Raw genomic sequence first — 20,988 nt, 5'->3', positions numbered from 1 at the left:
TGAAAATTTGTGAATGACACAGATTGGCACGAAGATTGTCAGAGTGGTAAATAATGAGGATGGGGCAGTCATTCAGAGCAATCTGGATCACTTGTTAAGCTGGGTTCATTCAAATAAAAGGCATTTTAATACAACCAAATGCAAGGTCATACATCCAGAAATGAAGATGCAGGCCGTACTTACAGATTGGGGGACTGTATCTTAGAAAGCAGTGACTGAAAAGGTTTATGGATCTTAGCCCTGGTCTACACTACGAGTTCAGGTCGAATTTAGCAGCGTTAGATCGATTTAACCCTGCACCCGTCCACACGACAAAGCCATTTTTGTCAACTTAAAGGGCTCTTAAAATCGATTTCTGTACTCCTCCCCGACGAGGGGATTAGCGCTGAAATCGACCCTGCTGGGTTGAATTTGGGTAGTGTGGATACAATTTGACAGTATTGGCCTCCGGGAGCTATCCCAGAGTGCTCCATTGTGACCGCTCTGGACAGCACTCTCAACTCAGATGCACTGGCCAGGTAGACAGGAAAAGCCCAGCGAACTTTTGAATTTCATTTCTTGTTTGGCCACCGTGGCGAGCTGATCAGCACAGGTGACTATAATATGGAGATATACCTATCTCATAGAACTGGAAGGGACCCTGAAAGGTCATCGAGTCCAGCCCCCCTGCCTTCACTAGCAGGACCAAGTACTGATTTTTGCCCCAGATCCCTAAGTGGCCCCCTCAAGGATTGAACTCGCAAGCCTGGGTTTAGCAGGCCAATGCTCAAACCACTGAGCTATCCCAGAATCGCAAAAGAGCTCCAGCATGGACCGTACGGGAGGTACTGGATCTGATCGCTGTATGGGGAGACGAATCTGTGCTATCAGAACTCCATTCTAAAAGACAAAATGATTAAGCGCAGCCAGACACCAGGACACCAGGGCGGTTAGAAGAGTGCAGCAGGGCGCGCTGCGCATCAGAGAAGCTTTGAAAACCAGTTTCGTGACTGGCCAGGCTACGGTGTGAAAGTTCTGTTTGTTTCTCCTTGATGAAAACCCGCCCCCTTGGTTCACTCTACTTCCCTGTAAGCCAACCGCCCTCCCCTCCCCCCTTTGATCTCCGCTTGCAGAGGCAATAAAGTCATTGTTTCAAATTGATGCATTCTTTATTAATTCATCACACAAATGGGGGGATAACTGCCAAGGTAGCCCGGGAGGGGTAGGGGAGGAGGGAAGCACAGGGGAAGGGTAGTAGTAGGGGCACCCCCTAGAATGGCAGGCAGCTCATCATAGAATGGGATGTCTGGGGCTCTGACCCAGAGCGGCCGTTTGCCTCTCTGATTCTTTGGTAGGCTTGCCTGATATTCCAGGCAGGACTGAATCTCCATTAGACGAAACTTAAAGAAGGGAATGACCTGGAGTCACTCCCATTTATGTCCAGGCGCCCCCGACCGACCTCACCGAGGCCGGCCAGGAGGAACCAGGAGACAGCAGCAGATGATACAATACAGCTGCTAACCGTCTTTGCTAACTTGCAAAGGCAAGGAGCTGCTGCTGTGTAGCACTGCAGTACCGCGTCTGCCAGCAACACCCAGGAGACGTACGGTGACAGTGAGCTGAGCGGGCTCCATGCTTGCCGTGGTATGTCGTCTGCACAGGTAACCCAGGAAAAAAGGCGAGAAACGATTTTTTGCCGTTGCTTTCACGGAGGGGGCGCGCGGGGGGGGACCTGACGACATGTACCTAGAACCACCCGCGACAACGTTTTTGCCCCATCAGGCATTGGGAGCTCAACCCAGAATTCCAGTGGGCGGTGGAGACTGCAGGAACTGAGAGATAGCTACCCACAGTGCAACGCTCCGAAAGTTGACGCTAGCCTCAGTACTGTGGACGCCCTCCGCCGACTTAATGGTCTTAAGTGGGGACACACACAGTCGACTGTATCAAATCGATTTCTAAAAAAATCGACTTATATTAAATCGACCTAATTTCGTAGTGTTAGACATACCCTCAGTGAACAACTCAAGATGAGCTCCAGTGTGATGCTGTCGCAAAGAGGGCTAAGGCTTTCCTTGGATTGAAGAGGGGAGTAGGGAGGTGACTTTTACCTGTGTATGTGGTATTGGTGAGAGATACTAGAATACCGCATACGGTTCTGATGTCAACATTTTACATAGGATTTTTGAAGAACTGGAGAGGATATAGAGAAGAGCTATAAAAAGATTTGAGGCTGGAGAAAAATCCTTTGCAGTAAGAGATTTAAGGACCTTAGTAGTTTAGTTGTTCAAAATAGAAGATCGAGGTGACTTTATTACAGTGTATAAGTACCTCCACAGGGAGAAAAATACCAGGTACTATAGGGACCTTTAACCTAGCAGAGAAAGATATAGCAAGAACTATTGTCTGGAAGTTAAAGCCAGACAAATTCAAATCAGAAATAAGGCATGCACTTTTAACAGTAAAGGTGATAACCATTGGAACAAACTACCAAGGGAAGTGGTGGATTCTTCATCTCTTGATGTCTTCAAATCACGATTGAAAGATAAGCTTTAATCAAACACAGGTTATAGGGCTCAATTCAGGGGTAAATGGGTGAAATTCTGTGGCCTGTTTTATACAGGAAGTCAGACTAGGTGATCTAATGGTTCTTTATGGCCTTCAGGTCTATGAATTCCTTTCCGTCCTCTGTGCTTGCTCATAGTGGTCTCTAAAAGTGAGGTTGGACTTGTTCATTCTCCGAGCTTTGGAATAGCTAAATGATCCAGGCCTCAAACAAGTACTTTGACCTTGTTTTTACTGACTTCCTCCACTTGAAAACTGCCTGTAAAGTGTCAGATAATGGCATCTCTGTCCAGTCTAAACAACACCGTGCTACCAACTGAAGTCATCTTGTGGTATTCAGTGCTTTCCGCACTATCAGAAAAGGAAGCGAGGGGTAGACAAACCTGGGATTTGCTACATCTCTGCGCAGGTGGATTATATTGTCTGTTGGTGTGCGTTTGGTATAAGTATAAAGCTTATGGAAGTGTCTGCCAGTTGCGTTTGTGGGAGACAAACTCCAGGGTTGGGGTCTCGGATAACCCTTCCCCCCCTCACCTTCACAGAATGTGTTGTTTTTAGGGTTACCCTAGTGCTGTTTTGTTGTTGTCAATGCTATTTTTAAGAAACTAAAATGCATGCAATATATAATGTTTTTGTTTTAAATCAATAGGTTCATTTTTTACTGGCCAGAGCTGCAGAAATAATGAGGAGGTAACACTTATACGTAAAGCTGATCTAGAGAACCATAATAAAGATGGAGGCTTCTGGACAGTGATTGATGGGAAAGTATATGATATAAAAGATTTTCAGACCCAGTCTTTAACAGGGAATAGTATACTTGGTGAGTTTCAACTCTTGAATTGAAGGGGCACAGATTTTTGTTTTGTTTTAAAATTAATTGCCGTAAATAGCTGTTTAGATATTATAGAACTACTGAATATTCTTTTTTTCTAGCTCAGTTTGCAGGTGAGGACCCAGTTGTTGCTTTGGAAGCTGCCTTGCAGTTTGAGGACACAAGAGAGTCGATGCATGCCTTCTGTGTTGGCCAGTATATGGAGGTAGAAATAATTTAATATACTTCGTAGCACATCATATGTAGGATAGTAAACTATCTGGAGAAGTGACCTTTTCAGCCTGTAGGATTGATGCCAGTTTTAGTCAAGGACCTGAAGCAAAAACTTGGGTTACAAATGACTAATTGAGAGAGACAGTATTGCACTTAATGAAATTTAATTTATGATTGTATTAATAGTTTACTTCTTCAGAATGTGTTTATAGTAATAAAGGATAGTTTTGTTTTTAAACTCTTGTTGGAATTTACTTTTGGCCTCAATTTGATATTTCTTCTGTTTAGCCTGACCAGGAAGTGATTACAACACCAGATCTTGGCAGTCTGTCGTCACCTCTCATAGACACAGAAAGAAATCTGGGCCTTCTTCTTGGACTGCATGCTTCCTACCTAGCAATGAGTACACCACTTTCTCCTGTGGAGGTTGAATGTGCCAGTAAGCAGAACTTATTTTCAGTTAAATTAGAAGTAATGGATTGTGTACTGTACCTCTGCATGCTTCCCAGAATATGCTGGACCAGACTATTGTAAATATAATTTAATCAGGAACTTAGCATGTTTTTTTGCCTCACTTTCTTCTGGACATAGCTTAAAGACTTTCGTGTTCTTCTTTTTACCATTAGAAAACTCTTAGTACACGAAAAACTTTTTTTCTCTTTGTTTGGCTGTTCCTCCCAGTTTTCTCTTTCTGATGCAGACATGCAGGTCTTTTTCACCTCGGTTTGTGTAATTGATTCACTTTTATTCAGATGATTAAATGCCTGTTCTTTTGTGTATTTCCTTGCTTTGTAGCTTTCAGAGCAGTGTGTTATGTGCTCTCTTCCCACTCTGACATTTTTGACAGCAGATGACGTGAGAGAAGGAATCCTTTATGTATACTTTCATTCCTTATCCCCACTACATTCACTGCGTTCCCTCTTCAATCTCATATTTTTTTGGATTTCTTCTAAACCACTTTGGTTTGCTGGTCTGGATTTCTGCTTTTAAAAGTCATTTCTTTAGTTTGTGTAAGGGGGCCTACCATGAAACGAATATTGTTTTTGCCACTTGAATTCAAGTACCAAATATACTCGTTCATAAACCAAATTTTTTTAGTAAAAAAGGGAAGCATCAGAGAAGGGGGTCGGCTTATGAACGGGTATAGGGAGAGAGAGGTGGGGCACAGCCCGTCCCCCCGAGAGAGGGGGCAAGGAGAGGCAGCAGAGCCAGAAGGGAAGAGGCAGGGCCAGAGTCTCTCCGCTTCTGGCCACGCTGCTCTCCCTCCAGCCTCCAAAGCAGCTGCAGCTCCAGGGCTGGCAGGCTGCAGCCACGCCACTCAGCCCCGCCTGCTAGAGCATGCTGCAGCCGTGCTGCTGGAGCAGGCTGAGGCCGCGCCGCCTGGCCCGCTGGAGCACACTGCGCCCGTGCTGCCCGGTCTGGCCCACCGGAGCAGGCTGTGGCCGCGCTGCCTAGCCTGCCGGAGCAGCTCCAGCCAGGCCAGAGACATCCTCCTCTCACCCACCCTAGCTAAGGTGGGAAGGGATGGGATGGGGAGAGCGTGGCGGTCCCGGACTAGAGGTGGGGTCATGTGGGGGGTGGTCACAGGGGTTACGCCCCCTCCCCCAGCTTTTCCCTCCCCCCCAAAAAATTGCCCCACCAGTTGCTGTCCCTGCCCATCAGGGTAAGCAGCTGGCGGGCTGGGACGCTTTGTTTACTTCCGTGCCTGTGGACGCTCGAGGTAAACAAACGATCTTGGCCCACCAGCAGCTTATCCTGATGGCCCGGGAGCCAAAGTTTGCCAACCCCTGAATTATAGGGTCGGCTTATGAATGGGTCATAAAAAGTGTCCATTTTTACTTATCCATCTGGGGTGGGGGGTTGGCTTATAAAAGAACCGGCTTATGATCGAGTATATACGGTACTTCAACAGGGAAAAGAAGTTAATCTTTTGTCTACAGTGCTGCATAGTTATGCATTTGAGTAGTTCAATTGACTTCAGTGGGGCTACTAAAGTGCCTACACATGTAAGACATTATGGGATTGAGACCTTTGTCTCACAACGCTTATGTCAAACTCTAGTAGACTTTCATGCTTCATATACCCTTCTGTATGCACTTCTGGGACTCATTGTGAGTTTTTTAAAAGACGACTCAGTATCATGCTATTTGTCCGTCCTTGGCCAAGAACGTGAACAAGATTCAAAGGGGGACTCGCTGATTATTTGGATAACAGGAATATCCGGAGTTTTAATAGTTAATGGTAACAAGACAATTGGAAGGGAGGTTAAACCTCATGCTTCAAGGTTTAACCTGATCTCTTATTATTAGGGGTTAGGGTGAGTCTTTCATGAGGTGAAAGAGCATATTATCCCATGTTGGCCTACTGTGGGGTTTCTTGCACCTTCCTCTGAAACATCTGGAGCTGGCTGCTGTCATATTGGACCAGAAGGACCATGATTCTGATCCAGTATGGCTGTTCTTAGAATAGTTGGTAAGACCTTCATGGCTTCATCACAGCTGATGGCCTCAGGTGAGAAGTGGCTCCCTGTAGTGGCTTGGTTAAGATGTTACCTTACTTAATTTACAAATAATTTGTCAATTGTTTTTTCTGATTAAACTTCACCAAATAAGTGTGAAAGTCTTCTAAATTTACTCATGTTTGCAAGTAAATTTCATCTTTTGTTGTAAAGAATTATTCAGTTTAGTGACAGATAGCTTTCCCTGGCAGAAAGACTTACATATGTATTTTGTTTTCACTCTTGTTAGAATGGCTTAAGTCATCTATCTTCTCCGGAGGTTTGCAGACCAGTCAGATACATTACAGTTACAATGAGGAGAAAGATGAAGACCACTGCAGTTCACCTGGGAACACTACCCCAAACAAATCAAAACTATATTCACATCGACTAACCTTGAGTGACCATTCACAACCATTTCTGCAAGCCATTGCAGATAACAATATTCAGGATCACACTGTGAAGGTAAAATCTTTAGTCCCATCTTTACCAGGAAATTGTTTAAATGTGACCAGCAGCAAGCCCCCTGAATTGTTGCTAGAAACAATTTAAAAGCTACCATAAGTGAAACAAAAGTGTTTTCAAATGTTACAGAAAGTGTAGTTGAAAACTGGTAGTGAATTTAAATTGCTCTATTACACACATTGTGTAAGTGTTTGAAAACACTTTTGTTTCACCTTTGGTAGCTTTTAAATTGTTTTTCAGCAACAGTTCAGGGGGATTGCTTTAACCTCTGGCACATTTTCTGTGAAAGGGGAAGCAGGGAGTTAGAGTAAAGCAAGTCTTCATTGTTTCTGTTGTGCTGCGAAAACTACCTCCTGCAAGTAAAGTGTTGTTCCTAGTCAGAGGTTAGGCCGGGGTAATCAATTATTTTTTTGTCCAAATTTCTAGGTCAAGGTACAGTCAAGGTCCAGACTCTAGAGAAAAGAATACAAAAATAATAATAATGATAATAATAAGTAAATAAGATTTTGTGGTCCGTTCAAAAGAGTCTGGCGGTCCAGATTTGACCCGCGATCCACCTATTGACTACCCCGGGTTAGGCTGTTCAATATCAAGACACAGTCATTAATACTTAGATCCTAGCTAACGTATGATTCAATTAAAATTAATTTCTGTATGCAGTTTTTCTTATGAATTCCAAGTGATTTAAACTTAATATTACATAAAAGGAAATTGAATACTGTCATTTAAGCTTTAGTGACACTGTAGGCCATGGTTACCAGTTGTACTAAGATGGAATTATCTCCCAGTCAAAGTGCGGAGGTGCTGTGTACTTAGTGACCATATCTGTACTCATCTTTCTCAGTTATATAGTCCCCTGCATACTTTCAGTTTTAGATTTTTATGTAATTGTATAGTTATTTCTTAGTAGATATAGAATGATTATGTAAGTCTTTTGTGCTCAGATTGGTTACTGCCCTTGGTACACCTCAATATGCCCACAAGTGTCCATCTCCATTTCTAACCCCATGATTCCTGTCGAACCCCAGAGTCGAGAGATAATTTTGAAATATTATTCTTGGGAGGAAATATTTAAGACTGGGTTTAGGTGGCCTGGTAAGCTGGAGAACAGGTCAGAAGCTGTTACGACTGTGCTCATTGTTGCCATGTTGTGTATGATGAGAGCCCTCTGATGGGCTATTGTCCTCCGAACAGGAGTGACAATATGGATTGCTGTTTGGTATAATAGCTTGTTTGTACTTCTAGTAATTAGGTGATTCATATCCTGGACTGAGAAATATCTTGGCTATGGCTTCTGAATGTATTTAACCCAGGATATTATTGAGTTTTCACTTGAATGCTGGCTGTAGTGTTCTACATTACTATACCTGAAGAGTTAGATAGTGCTGTTCCTTTGACTTTAGTGTTTGTTTGCAGGACTTTTTATGTCAAGTAGAGAGGTACTGCAAACAATGTCACTTGACAACACCAATCACATTCCCTCCTGAGCATCCTGTGGAAGAAGTAGGACGTTTACTCTTATGTTGTCTTCTAAAGCATGAAGATTTAGGTAAGTAGACTTAGCTGTTCCAGAACACTTAAATTAGTGTTTTGTTTTTTTTTAACTCCCACTCCCCTCAATCTTAGAAATAGATATTCTTAGTGTGTTTTTTCCCATTAAGGTCATGTGGCATTGTCTCAAGTGCATCCTGGTACCCTGGGAGTTGACCAAGTCAAACACAGAACCTTACCGAAATCTGTAGTAGATGTATGTCGTGTTGTCTATCAAGCAAAATGCTCGCTAATTAAGGTAAGCCTCCAACCACCTGTGTCTAACTTCTCTTCAACCTTAATTATTAAAAATGACAATTGACTCCTTTAAATTTTATTCCCTTATTATATTTATAATCTCTGTTTCCATTCCTGTTTTAGACACATCAGGAACAAGGCCGCTCCTACAAGGAAGTTTGTGCTCCTGTCATTGAACGTTTGAGATTCCTGTTCAATGAATTGCGTCCTGCAGTCTGCAATGATATCTCCATAATGTCAAAGTTTAAACTTCTGAGCTCTTTGCCCCGATGGAGGAGGATAGCTCAGAAGATAATTCGAGAGAGAAGAAAAAAAAGAGGTAAGAGAATAGTGATACTGTAGTAAAACAAAATAAAAGAACCAACTTCCCCTCAAAGCTTTGTACATATAAGTAACACTTCTTTGTTAGGACAGTGAGGATGCTTGGGTTCTGTTGAAATATTGGGTCTACTAGTTTTTTTACTGGACTTTGACAAACTTTTGTAAAGAGGTAAATATTAACTTCTGGAGACAAGACATGGTGAACTAGTCTAGAAATTCAGGTTAGAGTGGTGCTTATTTTCTGGTTTCCCGTTCATTTAAAAAAACCTGTACATCTCAATCTGACTGAGTTTGACTTGACATAGGTTTGACTTCAAATGGGATACTTTTTCACGTAAAATGATTTGATAAATGATATATAGCTAGTGAGTTACATTATAATGAAATGCCAGATATGATCAGATTATAAAATATTACTAGCATTGTCTTTTAAAGATTCAAGCTTATCATAAAACATACCAAAACCACCAGTGTTCTTAATAAAGTTTGTGCTTAATAAAGATTCCATGCTTCAAATTTGAATGTAAAGATTTGGAGATTTTCTGTATGTCTGTGTAATACTCTAATCATGAAGATGATGAATTTCGCACTTCTGAAAATTTCACCCTAAGTCCAATTTTCAGAAGTGACTGACTTAGAAGCCTGTCTTGCTGACAGTGCTTCATGTTTGAAAGTGGGACTTAGACCCCTAAGTCACTAATGTGCTTTTGAAAATTTTACCCATAGTATAGACATAATGTATGCAGAATATTATATATTGGACCCTACTATTCAGTAATGAAAATAAAATACTATCACTTTGTATGTTTTTTTTCTCATCTTAATTTTCTTGAACATATTGATTGACAAGTTTACATGTAATCATTGTAGTGGAAGTTGCATACTAAAAGATAAAGAATAGCTGGGGAAATTACTCTGACTAGATAATGTTGCAGTGAGTATTGGAGAGAATTCCCACAGTTTGTCTCAAGAAACTATGCTAGAATAATTGACTAAACTTGGAGCATTGAAGTCAAAATTCTTCTTCGAGTGATGGTCCCTATTGGATTCCACTGAGGGTTATGCACATGTGCCATGCACCTGGAGCCAGAGCTTTAAAAAGTAGTAGTTCTGTTGGTCCATGAGTGCACGCTTGTTCCGTCTCATGGTTTCGACAGAGGCGATAAAGGGTGGGACAGACTGACCACGCCCTCAGTTTCTTCTCACTGCTGCGTGATCCAAGTCAGAGCTTCAGCTGTTCTCTCGTCCCTTGTGACACACTTTCTGAAAAGACTGTTTTATTCTTGTATATAGTTAGCATTTTATTATTTTTTATAGTATTTTTTTAGTGTTAGTAATAGTTTTCTTAGAATCTAAGGACTTTGTGACGCTGCTTTGGTGGTTTCCTGCCTACCCTCCCACCAGTACCAACACTTGGATACTGGGTTATGCTGAAGATGCCGGCGTTCAAGAGCTGCGCTTCCTGCCCTTGCTCATTTTCAATCCACAATTATCACTAATGCTGCTTTTACTGCAGGGGGAAGCCCACATCACATCTAGGTGCAGTATCTGCCTCTTTTTCCCTGCCCATAAGCAGGAAGTCCAGGCTCTCTACCTCAAGAAACACTTCATGGAGGTTGCCATGAGGCTGCAGTCAGATCCAGGCCAGGGAATTCCCCCACTACATCGACCTGAGCACTCGAGGAGTGCACCTTCTACTGCGGATCTCCAGTCTGGATCCGCTGGTACCATTGCTGCAGACCTCGTGTCAAGGCCAAGCCGTGAGGCAAGGAAACATGCGCATAAACATGACAGTAAGTCTTCTTCAAGGGCCAAGAAAGACACTGCTTCCTCCCCGAGTTCTGGCCATGGAGAAGCGGCGTGTTCCAAGGCCCACAAGCACAACAAGAAGTTGCATAGAACACTGGACCTGCCGGTCCAGGACTCTAAGCATCATACCCCCTCTTCATCGGTACCGCCAAAACAGTGGGGATCGTCTGTGCCGAGACAGCCTTCTGTCCCCATTCAATCTCTGGTTCCATCTGGAATGCATGCCACTGACACCAGGGAGACTCATATTGGCTCCTGGACATCATGAACTTTTTGCCTTAGATGAGGTGAGATCCCTATGTCTTCCAGTGCATTCACCTCCAAAGAGACTCTGCTTCCCTGCTCTGGACTTACTGGCTTCAGGTCATGTTCATGAGCACTGCCCTGCAACACTCTTGGTTCTGGTGGCTCTGCTGTTTGAGCAAGGATCCGACTTCTTGGCATTGGAAGATTCAGATGGGGCACATGGTCCGCTGCTCCCGTACCAATGGTGAAAATATCCAAAGGCTCTGCCGGTCCAGTGGCAAATCCTCCCTTCTCTCAGCCCAGCTCCATGTGGACTACCATAGCAACTCAGTGTGCCAGACAGCAGCATCCACATTCCATTCTGACTGACAAGGAGGGTAAGAGACTGGACGTTCTGGGTTGCAAGATCTATTTGTCAGCCAGCTGTCAGTTCTGCATCTCTAATTACCTGGCATTACTGGCAAGTTATGACTTTTTTGAATTATGGCCAGCGAGCAGAATTTACAGACAAGCTTACTGAGCAGGACCATGCCCGTTTCCAGGCTATTTTAGAGGAAGGCAAACTGGTTGCCAAAATGATGCTCCAGGCTGCAGTAGATTTGGAGATTGTGTCTTCATGCACTATGGACACAGGAATTATCACGAGGAGGGAATCCTAGTTACATTCTTCTTGTTTTCCAAGGGAGGTACAGAACACAATTGAGGACCTCCCCTTCAGTGTGTCTCTCTTCAATCAGAAGACTGATTCCCTACACTCACTCAAAGACTCTAGAGCAGGGGTCTCAAACTCAATTTACCTTAGGGCCAGTGCCAGTCCTTAAATCCTCCCAGCGGGCCAATGTCACTCATGCTGCCAGAACCCACCCCCCAAAAAACTCTGCCTCCCCAAAACTCCGCCCCCCACTTGCCTAAGGCTCTGGAACAGGGTTTGGGTGGGGGAGGTGGTCTGGAATAGGGGATTGGGGTGTAGAAGGGGTAAGAGGTTGGGCTCTGGGAGGAAGTTTGGGTGGGGGAGGTGGTCCTGGGTGCAGGCTCTGGGGTGGAGTTTGGGGTCTGGGGTATGTGTGGGGCTCTGGGAGGGAGTTTGGGTGGGGGAGGGGGTCTTGGGTGCAGGCTCTGGGAGGGAGTTTGGGGGCAGGAGGGGGTAGGGGTGCAGGTTCTGGGAGGGGGTTGGTGGTGTGGTGCTTACCTGGGGCTCCAAGGCTGCCAGTGGTCCCTATGAGCCTCCCTACAAGCATCAAAAGACTCCACAGCCCTGACCGCCTGGCCTGTTAGCACAGTCCTTGACATCACGCAATCAATTTTTACATAAGCAATATTTCTGAGTGCATCTAGAGAGCTGTCAACCATGTTGCAACCCACCATTCTTGCACACCACTCCCTTTGGGAGTCATCCAGCCTGGAGTGCGATAACAATGGACAAGTGGGCCCTGGATGTCATTCGACATAGCATCATGATCTTAATCATATAGCCATCTCATCCACATCCCCTGTCCTGATTCTGCCTCTGGGACCGCTCTCATGATGCTATCTTTGCCCTGGAGGTGGACTCCCTCCTACAGAGAAGGGTGATAGAGCCTGTGCCCACGGACTTTCAAGGCACAGGGTTTGTCTCCACCTACTTCCTGGTACACAAGAAAAAGGGAGGATGGAGACCAATCCTAAATCTCCATGGTCTCAACCGCTTCATACGCAAACAAAAGTTCTGTATGGTGATGCTTGCAGCCATCATACCCTCTCTAGAAAGAGGCATGTGGTTTACAGCTCTCGATATGCAAGACACTTACTTTCACATAGATATTCACCCAACCCACAAATGATTCCTGAGATTTACAGTGGGCCCTCAGTTCTTCCAATATAGGGTTCTACCATTTGGACTCTCCACTGCTCCATGGGTCTTCTCCAGAATGGTGGCCTACCCCTGGCATTAAGAGGTCCTCATCTTTTCTTATCTTGACGACTGGCTGCTGGCAGCATGATCCAGATACGATTTTCCTGCTGCTTTTACTCCTCTCTTCCCTGGGGATGAGTGTAAACCTCGAAAAATTGATGTTGGACCCCACACAGTGCCTGGAGCTCATTGGGGCGTGCATTGACATGATCTCTGCATGTGCCTGCCTATCTACCACGGGACAGGTGCTTCTGTGACCTCCAGTCCTTTGGTTCTGGCCGGAACTTGCCTTTCCCTTCTTGACCACATGGTGGCGTGCACATACGTCACTGCCTTTGCTCGTCTTCGCTTCTGCGGTCTATAGCTGTGGCTACAGAGAGCCCATTCTCTGATGTTCAACTCAATGGACACCCTACTGACTTCTCCCCTCCTCCCCCCTCCAGGTTCTTTCCTCCCTTTGGTGGTGAATAGACCCAGATCTGGTTTGCACCGGAATACCTTTCCTCCCATCCTCCCCAAGCATGACAATCATTACGAATGCATCGCTCGACGGATGGGGCACACACATGGATGAACACGACACAAGGCACTCAAACTGCTTGGGAATCCAGGATGCACATCAACATCCTAGAACTTTGGGCAGTATGGAGAGCATGTCTTGCATTTCTCCCGTCAGTCTGCTACTGCCATAGTCTTGTCATGTCAGACAACACCACTAGAGTTTGCTATATAAGCAAACAAGGGGATGCAAAGTTGGCAGCACTTTGTGTGGAAGCTATTCGTCTTTGGAAATGGTGTATGGCCCATGATATCCTGAGGTCAGTGGCTTATCTCCTGGGGACTCCGAACATGATTGCAGATGCTCACAGCAGGAATTTCATGGCTGATCATGAATGGTAACTACAAGACACTGTGATCATCGACATTTTTCACCACTCGAGGACTCCAGTCAGGGATCTCTTTGCCTCCCACACCAACACCAAATCCATCCAGTACTGTTCCAGGGGCGGGCTTGGACTGGATCCTAAGGTGACACCCCAGTCATTGGCTGGTCGGACTGGATCAATTATGCCTTCCCTCTCCTACCTCGCGTCCTTCACAAGATTCGGCGGAAAATGTGACAGTCATTCTGATCACCCCATCCTGACCTCTCCATTTCTGGTTTCCTCCTTTTCTTACATGTCAAAGCATCTTCCTCTCCCGCTATCGAAGCATTCTCCTCTCCTGCTACTGGCGTTTCCGGAACAGCTCACACAACACAATGGCAGGATCAGACATCCCAGTCTTTGGACACTTCACCTGAGAGCCTGGTTTTTGGATGGGCATCTTCGCTAGCATGGGAATGCTCGTTGGCAGTGCAAGATGTCCTCTTGAGTAGCAGGAAGGAATCCATGAGGCAGTCCTACCAAGCCAAATGGAAACGCTTTGCCTTCTGGACTCAACAGAACGGTCTTGCTCCTGAGGCTATAGGCATTCCTCTCCTCTTGGACTATCTCCTATCCCGGAAAGTGTCGAGGCTCGTTCTCCGCTCCATCAAGGTGTATGAAGTGGCCATTAGTGCTTTCCACCCCTCTGTGGAGGGGCACTCTATTTTCACTAACCCATTGACTGTAAGATTCTGGAAGGGCCTCATGTGGCTGTATCCTCCCATTCAACCCATTGCTCCCCAGTGGGACCTCTGACTGTTCCCTCACATCATTGATGAACTTGCCATTTGAACATTTGGCCTCCTGCTCCCTTTCCCTTCTTTCCATGAAGGTATCACTTTTCTGATAGCTGTTACTGCTGCAAGAAGGTTGGGGGAATTCTGCGGAAAGTCGTTTCCTGCTTTCATCTCAACCAACCCATACACATACCTGCTTTCTTTCCAAGTCTCACACCTCAGAGGCCTTCACACCTTCAGTCCCTCGATGTCCATAGGGCCCTGGCCTTTTACTTGCAGAAGATGAAGCCGTTCTTGAAGTCTCCTACACTGTTTGTCGCTATCTCAGAAAGGATTGAAGGGCAAGCCATCTCCACTCAGAGAATTTCGAAGTGGGTTTTGGGATGCATTATGCTCTTCTATCAGTTATTGGGACTGTCTCCACCCCTTGGGGTACGAGCCCATTCCACAAGAGCGCAAGCATCAACTATGGCCACACTTCACAACGTGCTGCTCAGTGACATATATAGGGCGGCCGTATGGAGTTTGGTACACACCTTCTCTTCCCATTATGCCCTGCTGCAAGACTCTGCGACAGATTTCTTGTTCCGTGCAGCTGTCCTCCGTTCCACAGTACCATCTTCCTTGCACTCTCCTCCTAAGTAGACATTGCTTGTCAGTCACTCTCAGTGTAATACAATAGAGTACATGACTCAAAGAAGAGGAGGAGGCTACTTACCTGTAACTGGAGGTTCTTTGAGATGTGGGTGGTCCTATCTGTATTCCAGCCCTGCCCTCTTTCCCCTCTGCTGTGGAGCTGATTGATTTATGGTGGAGAAGGAGCTGAGGGCGCGGTTGGTCCTCTCCGCCCTTTATCACCTCGGTTGAAACCCATGAGCACTGATGCATGGGCCAACAGATACTACTACTTTTAAAAGCTCTGGGTGCATGGTGCATGCTCATAACCCTCAGTGGCATGCAGATAGGGACCACTCATCTCGAAGAACCTCCAGTTACAGGTAAGTAACCCCACTTCCTCTTCGAATAGGTTACTCTTGTTTACAAATGAAGCAAAACTTCCATTTTAGACTGAAGGTAGAATTTTTTTTTTTACCCTTGAATAGTGGTTCTAGCAAAAGCGGAAGATTTGAAAACCATTGATCAGGGTGTTCTCAAGGTGCATTTACCCCCTTTCTATGAATCTTTTCTTGTCCTAATGCGCTCTTGAAGTTGATAGGGCAATATATAGGTTTCAGTTATAATGCACCAAAATCGTATTATGCGGAGGTCAGCAAAACAGTGGAAAGGCATGGGGAGAGAATTTTTTGCTGCTTTGAAAAACCTGTATTCGTAATTGTAGGATGTTGCTTAGTATTAATGCCTTCTACCTTGCTTTTCAATGAGGGAATCTTTGAGTGCACCAGCAGGCGATAAACTCCTGAGAGGAGAGTGGAAGGTAAGAGTGGGGCCGGCTCAGCTGTTTTAGAGGAGCCCCCCACCATAATGCCCTATTGCAGGGAAGGAAGAGAGGTTACTTCTCCTCTCCCTAGCATCCTCTCTGTGTAGGCTGTGGGGAAGTAGAAGAGAACTGAAACACTTATCAGGGAGGCTGACAAACCATAGCATAGCTTTCAGAAAAATAAAGTGGTAGATTTTTAGTTACATAGTAGCTGGAGAACTGTACCCTATATACTAAAATAATTTTAGGGCTGATCATAGTTTGAGTTAAGATATTTATTGCTTCTATGTTTTACCACACCACTCAAGTAGCATTAATGCAGTTAATATTTTATGTTGGTTAAAGATGCAATATGAGCAAGTAAAACAGCTTCCCTCCTGCCACGCATACAACCACATGATGATGATGTATGCTAAGCAAGTTCAAAGGCTCCAGTTTGAAGTAATGTGTAATTAAACAGTTTTTGACGTGCACGCTTACATACAAAATTTAATCTACCCTTAAGTTGACCATTATCTGTGCATGCAAGTGTAATGCATTTCCCAACTAGTTGTTTCCAAAGCCTTATGAAAAGCAAAATACCTTGTGTTTTGAGTCACTGATTTTTAATTTGAGTTTGTTCTGTTTGAAACTGTCCTACATTTTCAGAGTTGTTTATTTAAATCCTCTTATGAGTCTAGAAAACTTAAGTTTTTAATGTCAGAGTATTTCAAAGATGGCATAACACAAACCATCTGCAACAATCATTTGTTTATTGGTGTGTTTAAATCAAGTGGACTCCTTTTAGAATCAGCTTTTTTATTTTTACTGTAAAATAGAATAAATACATGATTATCTTAACATTCAAATCTAAATCTTTCCAATATAATTTTTTTTATTTCTAGTGCCAAAAAAATCTGAATCTGCTGATGTGGAAGAATCCAAAATTGGAAATGAGGAGTGTGACTTAGAAGAGTCATGTGTTGTACCCCATAGTCCTGTGTCTGTAGATAAAAGGCCCATACCAGTCAAATCACCTAAGGTAAAGTATCCAGCTATTAAATTTCTCTTCTGAATAAAAGAGAACAATAGGAAAAAAACCCTAAGACAGTGAATAGCACGATCTCACAATCCAGTAATTCTGGCAGACACATTTGGAATAATTAATTGTCAGCTTAATATCAAATACAGAACAGCTACTTCATGTTTTAATTACATTTGTAGTATAGTTTTAAAACAAGCTTTTATGCCAGTGGTCCCCAACCTTTTTCGTCTGGTGGGCGCCAGACGACGAGCAACGGAGGACCGTGGCGGCGGACGAGCATCCGCCAAAATGCCGCCGACAAGCGGCAATGTCAATAGGCATCGCTGCCGAAATGCTGCCGATTTCTGGTGGCATTTCGGCGGCAACGCCTATTGACGTTGTCGGTTGTCGGCGGCATTTTGGCGGATGCTCGTCCACCGGCCAGTACGTGGGCGCACTTAGGCACCGCGTTGGGGACCCCTGTTGTATGCCATGAGCTCTGAATCGCCAAAGACAAGCTTCCTCCATCTTGTTATTTAAAAGAACATTTAACCCCTTGACTTCACTTCAAAATAAATCAAGCTAGTTGCTTTGTCCCTTTGAGTTCCAAGGCATTTGAAATGATGCCTAATATATCTGATCATGGTATTTATTACACCAGTATATGAACCTTTTCCTTAGTTTGAAGTCTGATTTTTAAAATATTTTTTTAATTTGGATATTGGAGCATATACAATACTCTCAGCTTGTTTTCTTATTGAATTAATTTGCTTAATTTAATACTTTTTCCCAATTAACAGGATAAATGGCAACCACTTCTGAGTACAGTTACAGGTGTTCATAAATATAAATGGCTGAAGCAAAATGTCCAAGGCTTGTATCCCCAGTCTGCTCTCCTCAACACCATTGTTGAATTTGCACTGAAAGAAGAGCCAGTGGATGTAGAAAAGATGAGAAAATGTTTATTGAAACAGGTAAAATGAGTAAAAATGTGTTAAGTAATTGGGTTGAGTGGGTTAAGTAATTACACAAAAGTTTATTGATTTGTTGATTGATTTTATTGATTGCAGTTAGAAAGAGCAGAAGTTCGTCTGGAGGGGATAGATACAATTCTGAAACTGGCAACTAAAAGCTTCTTACTCCCATCTGTGCAATATGCTATGTTCTGTGGATGGCAGAGGCTTATTCCAGAGGGGATCAATATAGGGTAAACAGGCTTTTTCACTTTTAATATGTTTCTGACTGGGGACAGGGGAGAGACTGTAAAATAATCATTTTTTCTCTCCTCCCCCCCCCCCCCCCCCCCCCATAAAGGGAACCGCTCACAGACTGTTTGAAGGATGTTGATCTGATCCCACCATTTAATAGAATGCTGCTGGAAGTAACTTTTGGAAAGTTGTATGCGTGGGCTATTCAAAATGTCCGGAACATCTTGTTGGATGCTAATGTCAGATTTAAAGAACTAGGTGAGCTTTAATCTTATGCTAATGTCAGATTTAAAGAACTAGGTGAGCTTTAATCTTAGCCTTAGTCTTCTGTTGTTGAATCAAAAAAACTCTGGTTTGAATATAATTGATTTCATGTACTAGCTGAACAGCACATTTTAATGTCTTACTCTTTCTTCATGCTGTTGAGTATTTTCATAGAAATGTGTCCTTTTTCTTTTTCTCTCTTTCCTCCCCCCCCGCCCCCCCAATTAAGCTGAGTTTCCAATATTTAGGAGAATGTTCTTGGTTTCCTGATAGGTTACAGCACTTAAATAACCAGTCACTACTCTATATATCTTGGAACTTCCATTTTGGGGGTTCCTAAAGCCAAGGGTAAAGTATAATTATTTTAAACTGTTTAAATTTATAATCTATTTAATTGTAGCTCTTATGCATTAATTTGCTCTGCATTATTTATATTTACTTAAAGGTATACTAATTCTGAACTAGGTATCCAACCTGTTCCTCTGCAAACCATTACTAATGAGAATGCTGCCGGACCAAGTCTTGGGACCATTCCACAAGCACGTTTTCTGTTGGTCATGCTCAACTTGCTGACCTTACAGCATGGTGCCAACACCTTGAACCTCCTTCTCAACTCTGGCATGCTAGCATTGACGCAAACCACACTGCGGCTAATAGGTATGAAATCTTCCAGCTTTTTGTTTGTAAGAATGTATATGTTTTGATCAATGAATTATTTCACAGGTTTTAACTTCCACTGCATTGTAAGTAGGACACTTCACTTGTTAAGAACTGGTGATCTGAGCCACTTGGCTATACTACTGCCCAGTCTGTAAAAACATGTGCCAGTGAAGTAGAGGGGGAAGTGGAAAGCTTAGGTTGACATATGCGCCTTATCTCAGCTGTGACTTGATGAGCATTATGAGTAATCTATCGTTGACAATTCTCGTTACAGTCTCTGTGAGCTATATGAACACGTTAGGTGTTTTAACAACTCCCACTATATTGTTTCATTCAGTTTGTTGCTGTAGGAGCTTCCCCTCTATGCACAGAGATTGGAGGTAGTTTTAGCATTTTGGCTGGAAGTTTCATTCACTTGATTCTTCATAAGAACTTGTGCAGAATTAGGTATATAATAGTTGAAACTATTCTGCTTTTGTGTCCCGTCCGTCCGTCCCCCCCCCCGGCGCCCCACGATAGCAAACAGTTATTCTGACAAGTTTATTTAACCCTTCCAGGTCTTTTTAAAACTACATGGACAGCAAAGTAAAAAACAGTGTTTCTGGAGCACTCCTTTCCATGCAGCCATTGCCCCCACTACTGTTGCAAAGCAAAACAAAAAGTGTCCTTCTAAATATAAGAGGTGTTTTATTTGAAGTACTGCTTCAGCAGTCTCCAGTGGTGGAATTATGCCATTTCTATTCATAGTCTGCAGGGACTCATTTTGTTACACTGAGAGCTAGGAAGGAAGGCCTCTCCAAAGCAGGCCTCTTCAATAGAAATTAAAAATCATACTGTTCATCTTTCGTTCTTTGCAGATGGTTAACACAAAGTCAAATATTGGCAGCAAAAAGCAAAAGCTTTTTAAGATCACCCACTGGGGAAAAACTTCATATTTCTTGTAAGGCTAAACATCTGCCATTCTGAGAGACATTTTCAATTAATTGGGGAAAGAAGTGACTGTCTCTCCTGAAAGGAGCTTGCAGAGCTGTATCGCAAGGTACTTTCTCTTCTGCTCCCAGCATCCCAGTTACCTGTGGATGAACAGAATGAGGGCTTATCTTGGTGAATATATTGCTCCTCGAAGAAGTTTTCTTTCTTCAGTGTACGAAGACCTATAAATGGTTATATTTATATTTCTTCCACCAGTGCTCCCACTCAAGCTGAGGAATGACTCAAGCTGAGGAATTAAATATTAGACACCATGGAAAATTTCCTCCTTTCCAAAGTGCAGAAAAATTAACACCACTTGTATGGATTCAGACAGGAAGAAAAGGAAAAATTATTTCATAATACTTCTTTTATGGACATTCTAGCACTTTCCTCTGAAGTGTTTGATGCTGGCTACTGTGACCTGAATCAAGCTACCAGAGTAGATGTAAACATAGAAATTGCCATACCAGATTAGACCAGTGTTGTAACATACAGGCAGACTATTGAAGGTGTAGAATCAGATTTGAAGGGGGAAAAGTCCTGGCAAGAATAAAATTCAACTGGTAAACAAAAGAACTTACATTAAATCAAGGCTCTAAAGCCTATATACATGTGGTTTCACTAGCTAATGATGGAGTTTCTATTGAGTTCTGTTTTGGGGTCTGTTCCCCAAATGATTCAGTAGACTGGGAATTTGACTGCATGGTGAGATGAGAGTGTGAAGTTTCTCTGGTTTGCCTATTAGTCTCACTGGGCAGCCATGTCATGGTGGTGTGAGACTTCAGGAATACTGACCCACATACCCATGGGGATATTATTTGATTTTTCATTGTTTTGTTCAACACAAAGTCTCAGGAGCTAAATCTTCCATAGTTAGATGTCTTAAATTCTATACTACATAAGCTTATTTACTTGTTGGTAAATAGTACCTGAAGGCATAGAGTCCAGTATCAGGGGGTAGTCTATATCCACAAAAACAACAAGGAGTCCAGTGGCACCTTAAAGACCAACAGATTTATTTGGGCATACGCTTTTGTGGGTAAAAAACCCACTTCTTCCCTCCTTGTTGTTTTTTTGAAGGCATAGAGGCTCACTCAAGTAAATAAAACTCACTCTCTTCATATGAAGAATTCTGTAAGGCAGCAATTTGACCCTCTTCTTTCACCTTTCTCAA

At 43.5% G+C, this 20,988-nt stretch overlaps 1 protein-coding gene across 1 annotated transcript in view; it reads left to right on the top strand.

The window, feature by feature from the left end:
- LOC112110521 (E3 ubiquitin-protein ligase HERC2) overlaps positions 1-20,988 on the top strand; it is a 214,573-nt gene that overhangs the window by 92,494 nt on the left and 101,091 nt on the right. The window contains exons 24-35 of the mRNA XM_024205561.2: positions 3,194-3,364; positions 3,478-3,581; positions 3,878-4,028; positions 6,337-6,551; positions 7,968-8,100; positions 8,213-8,340; positions 8,463-8,658; positions 16,592-16,728; positions 17,511-17,684; positions 17,781-17,917; positions 18,025-18,176; positions 18,648-18,839. Coding sequence (XP_024061329.1) covers positions 3,194-3,364; positions 3,478-3,581; positions 3,878-4,028; positions 6,337-6,551; positions 7,968-8,100; positions 8,213-8,340; positions 8,463-8,658; positions 16,592-16,728; positions 17,511-17,684; positions 17,781-17,917; positions 18,025-18,176; positions 18,648-18,839 — 1,890 coding nt within the window. The remainder of the gene's footprint in view (positions 1-3,193; positions 3,365-3,477; positions 3,582-3,877; positions 4,029-6,336; positions 6,552-7,967; positions 8,101-8,212; positions 8,341-8,462; positions 8,659-16,591; positions 16,729-17,510; positions 17,685-17,780; positions 17,918-18,024; positions 18,177-18,647; positions 18,840-20,988) is intronic.

This window comes from Terrapene carolina, unplaced genomic scaffold (genome assembly GCF_002925995.2).
Source record: "Terrapene carolina triunguis isolate 2854851 unplaced genomic scaffold, T_m_triunguis-2.0 Scaffold23, whole genome shotgun sequence".
NCBI lineage: Eukaryota > Metazoa > Chordata > Testudines > Emydidae > Terrapene > Terrapene triunguis.
The sequence above is the reverse complement of the archived record's forward strand: the minus strand, read 5'-3'. Positions and strand labels throughout refer to the sequence as shown.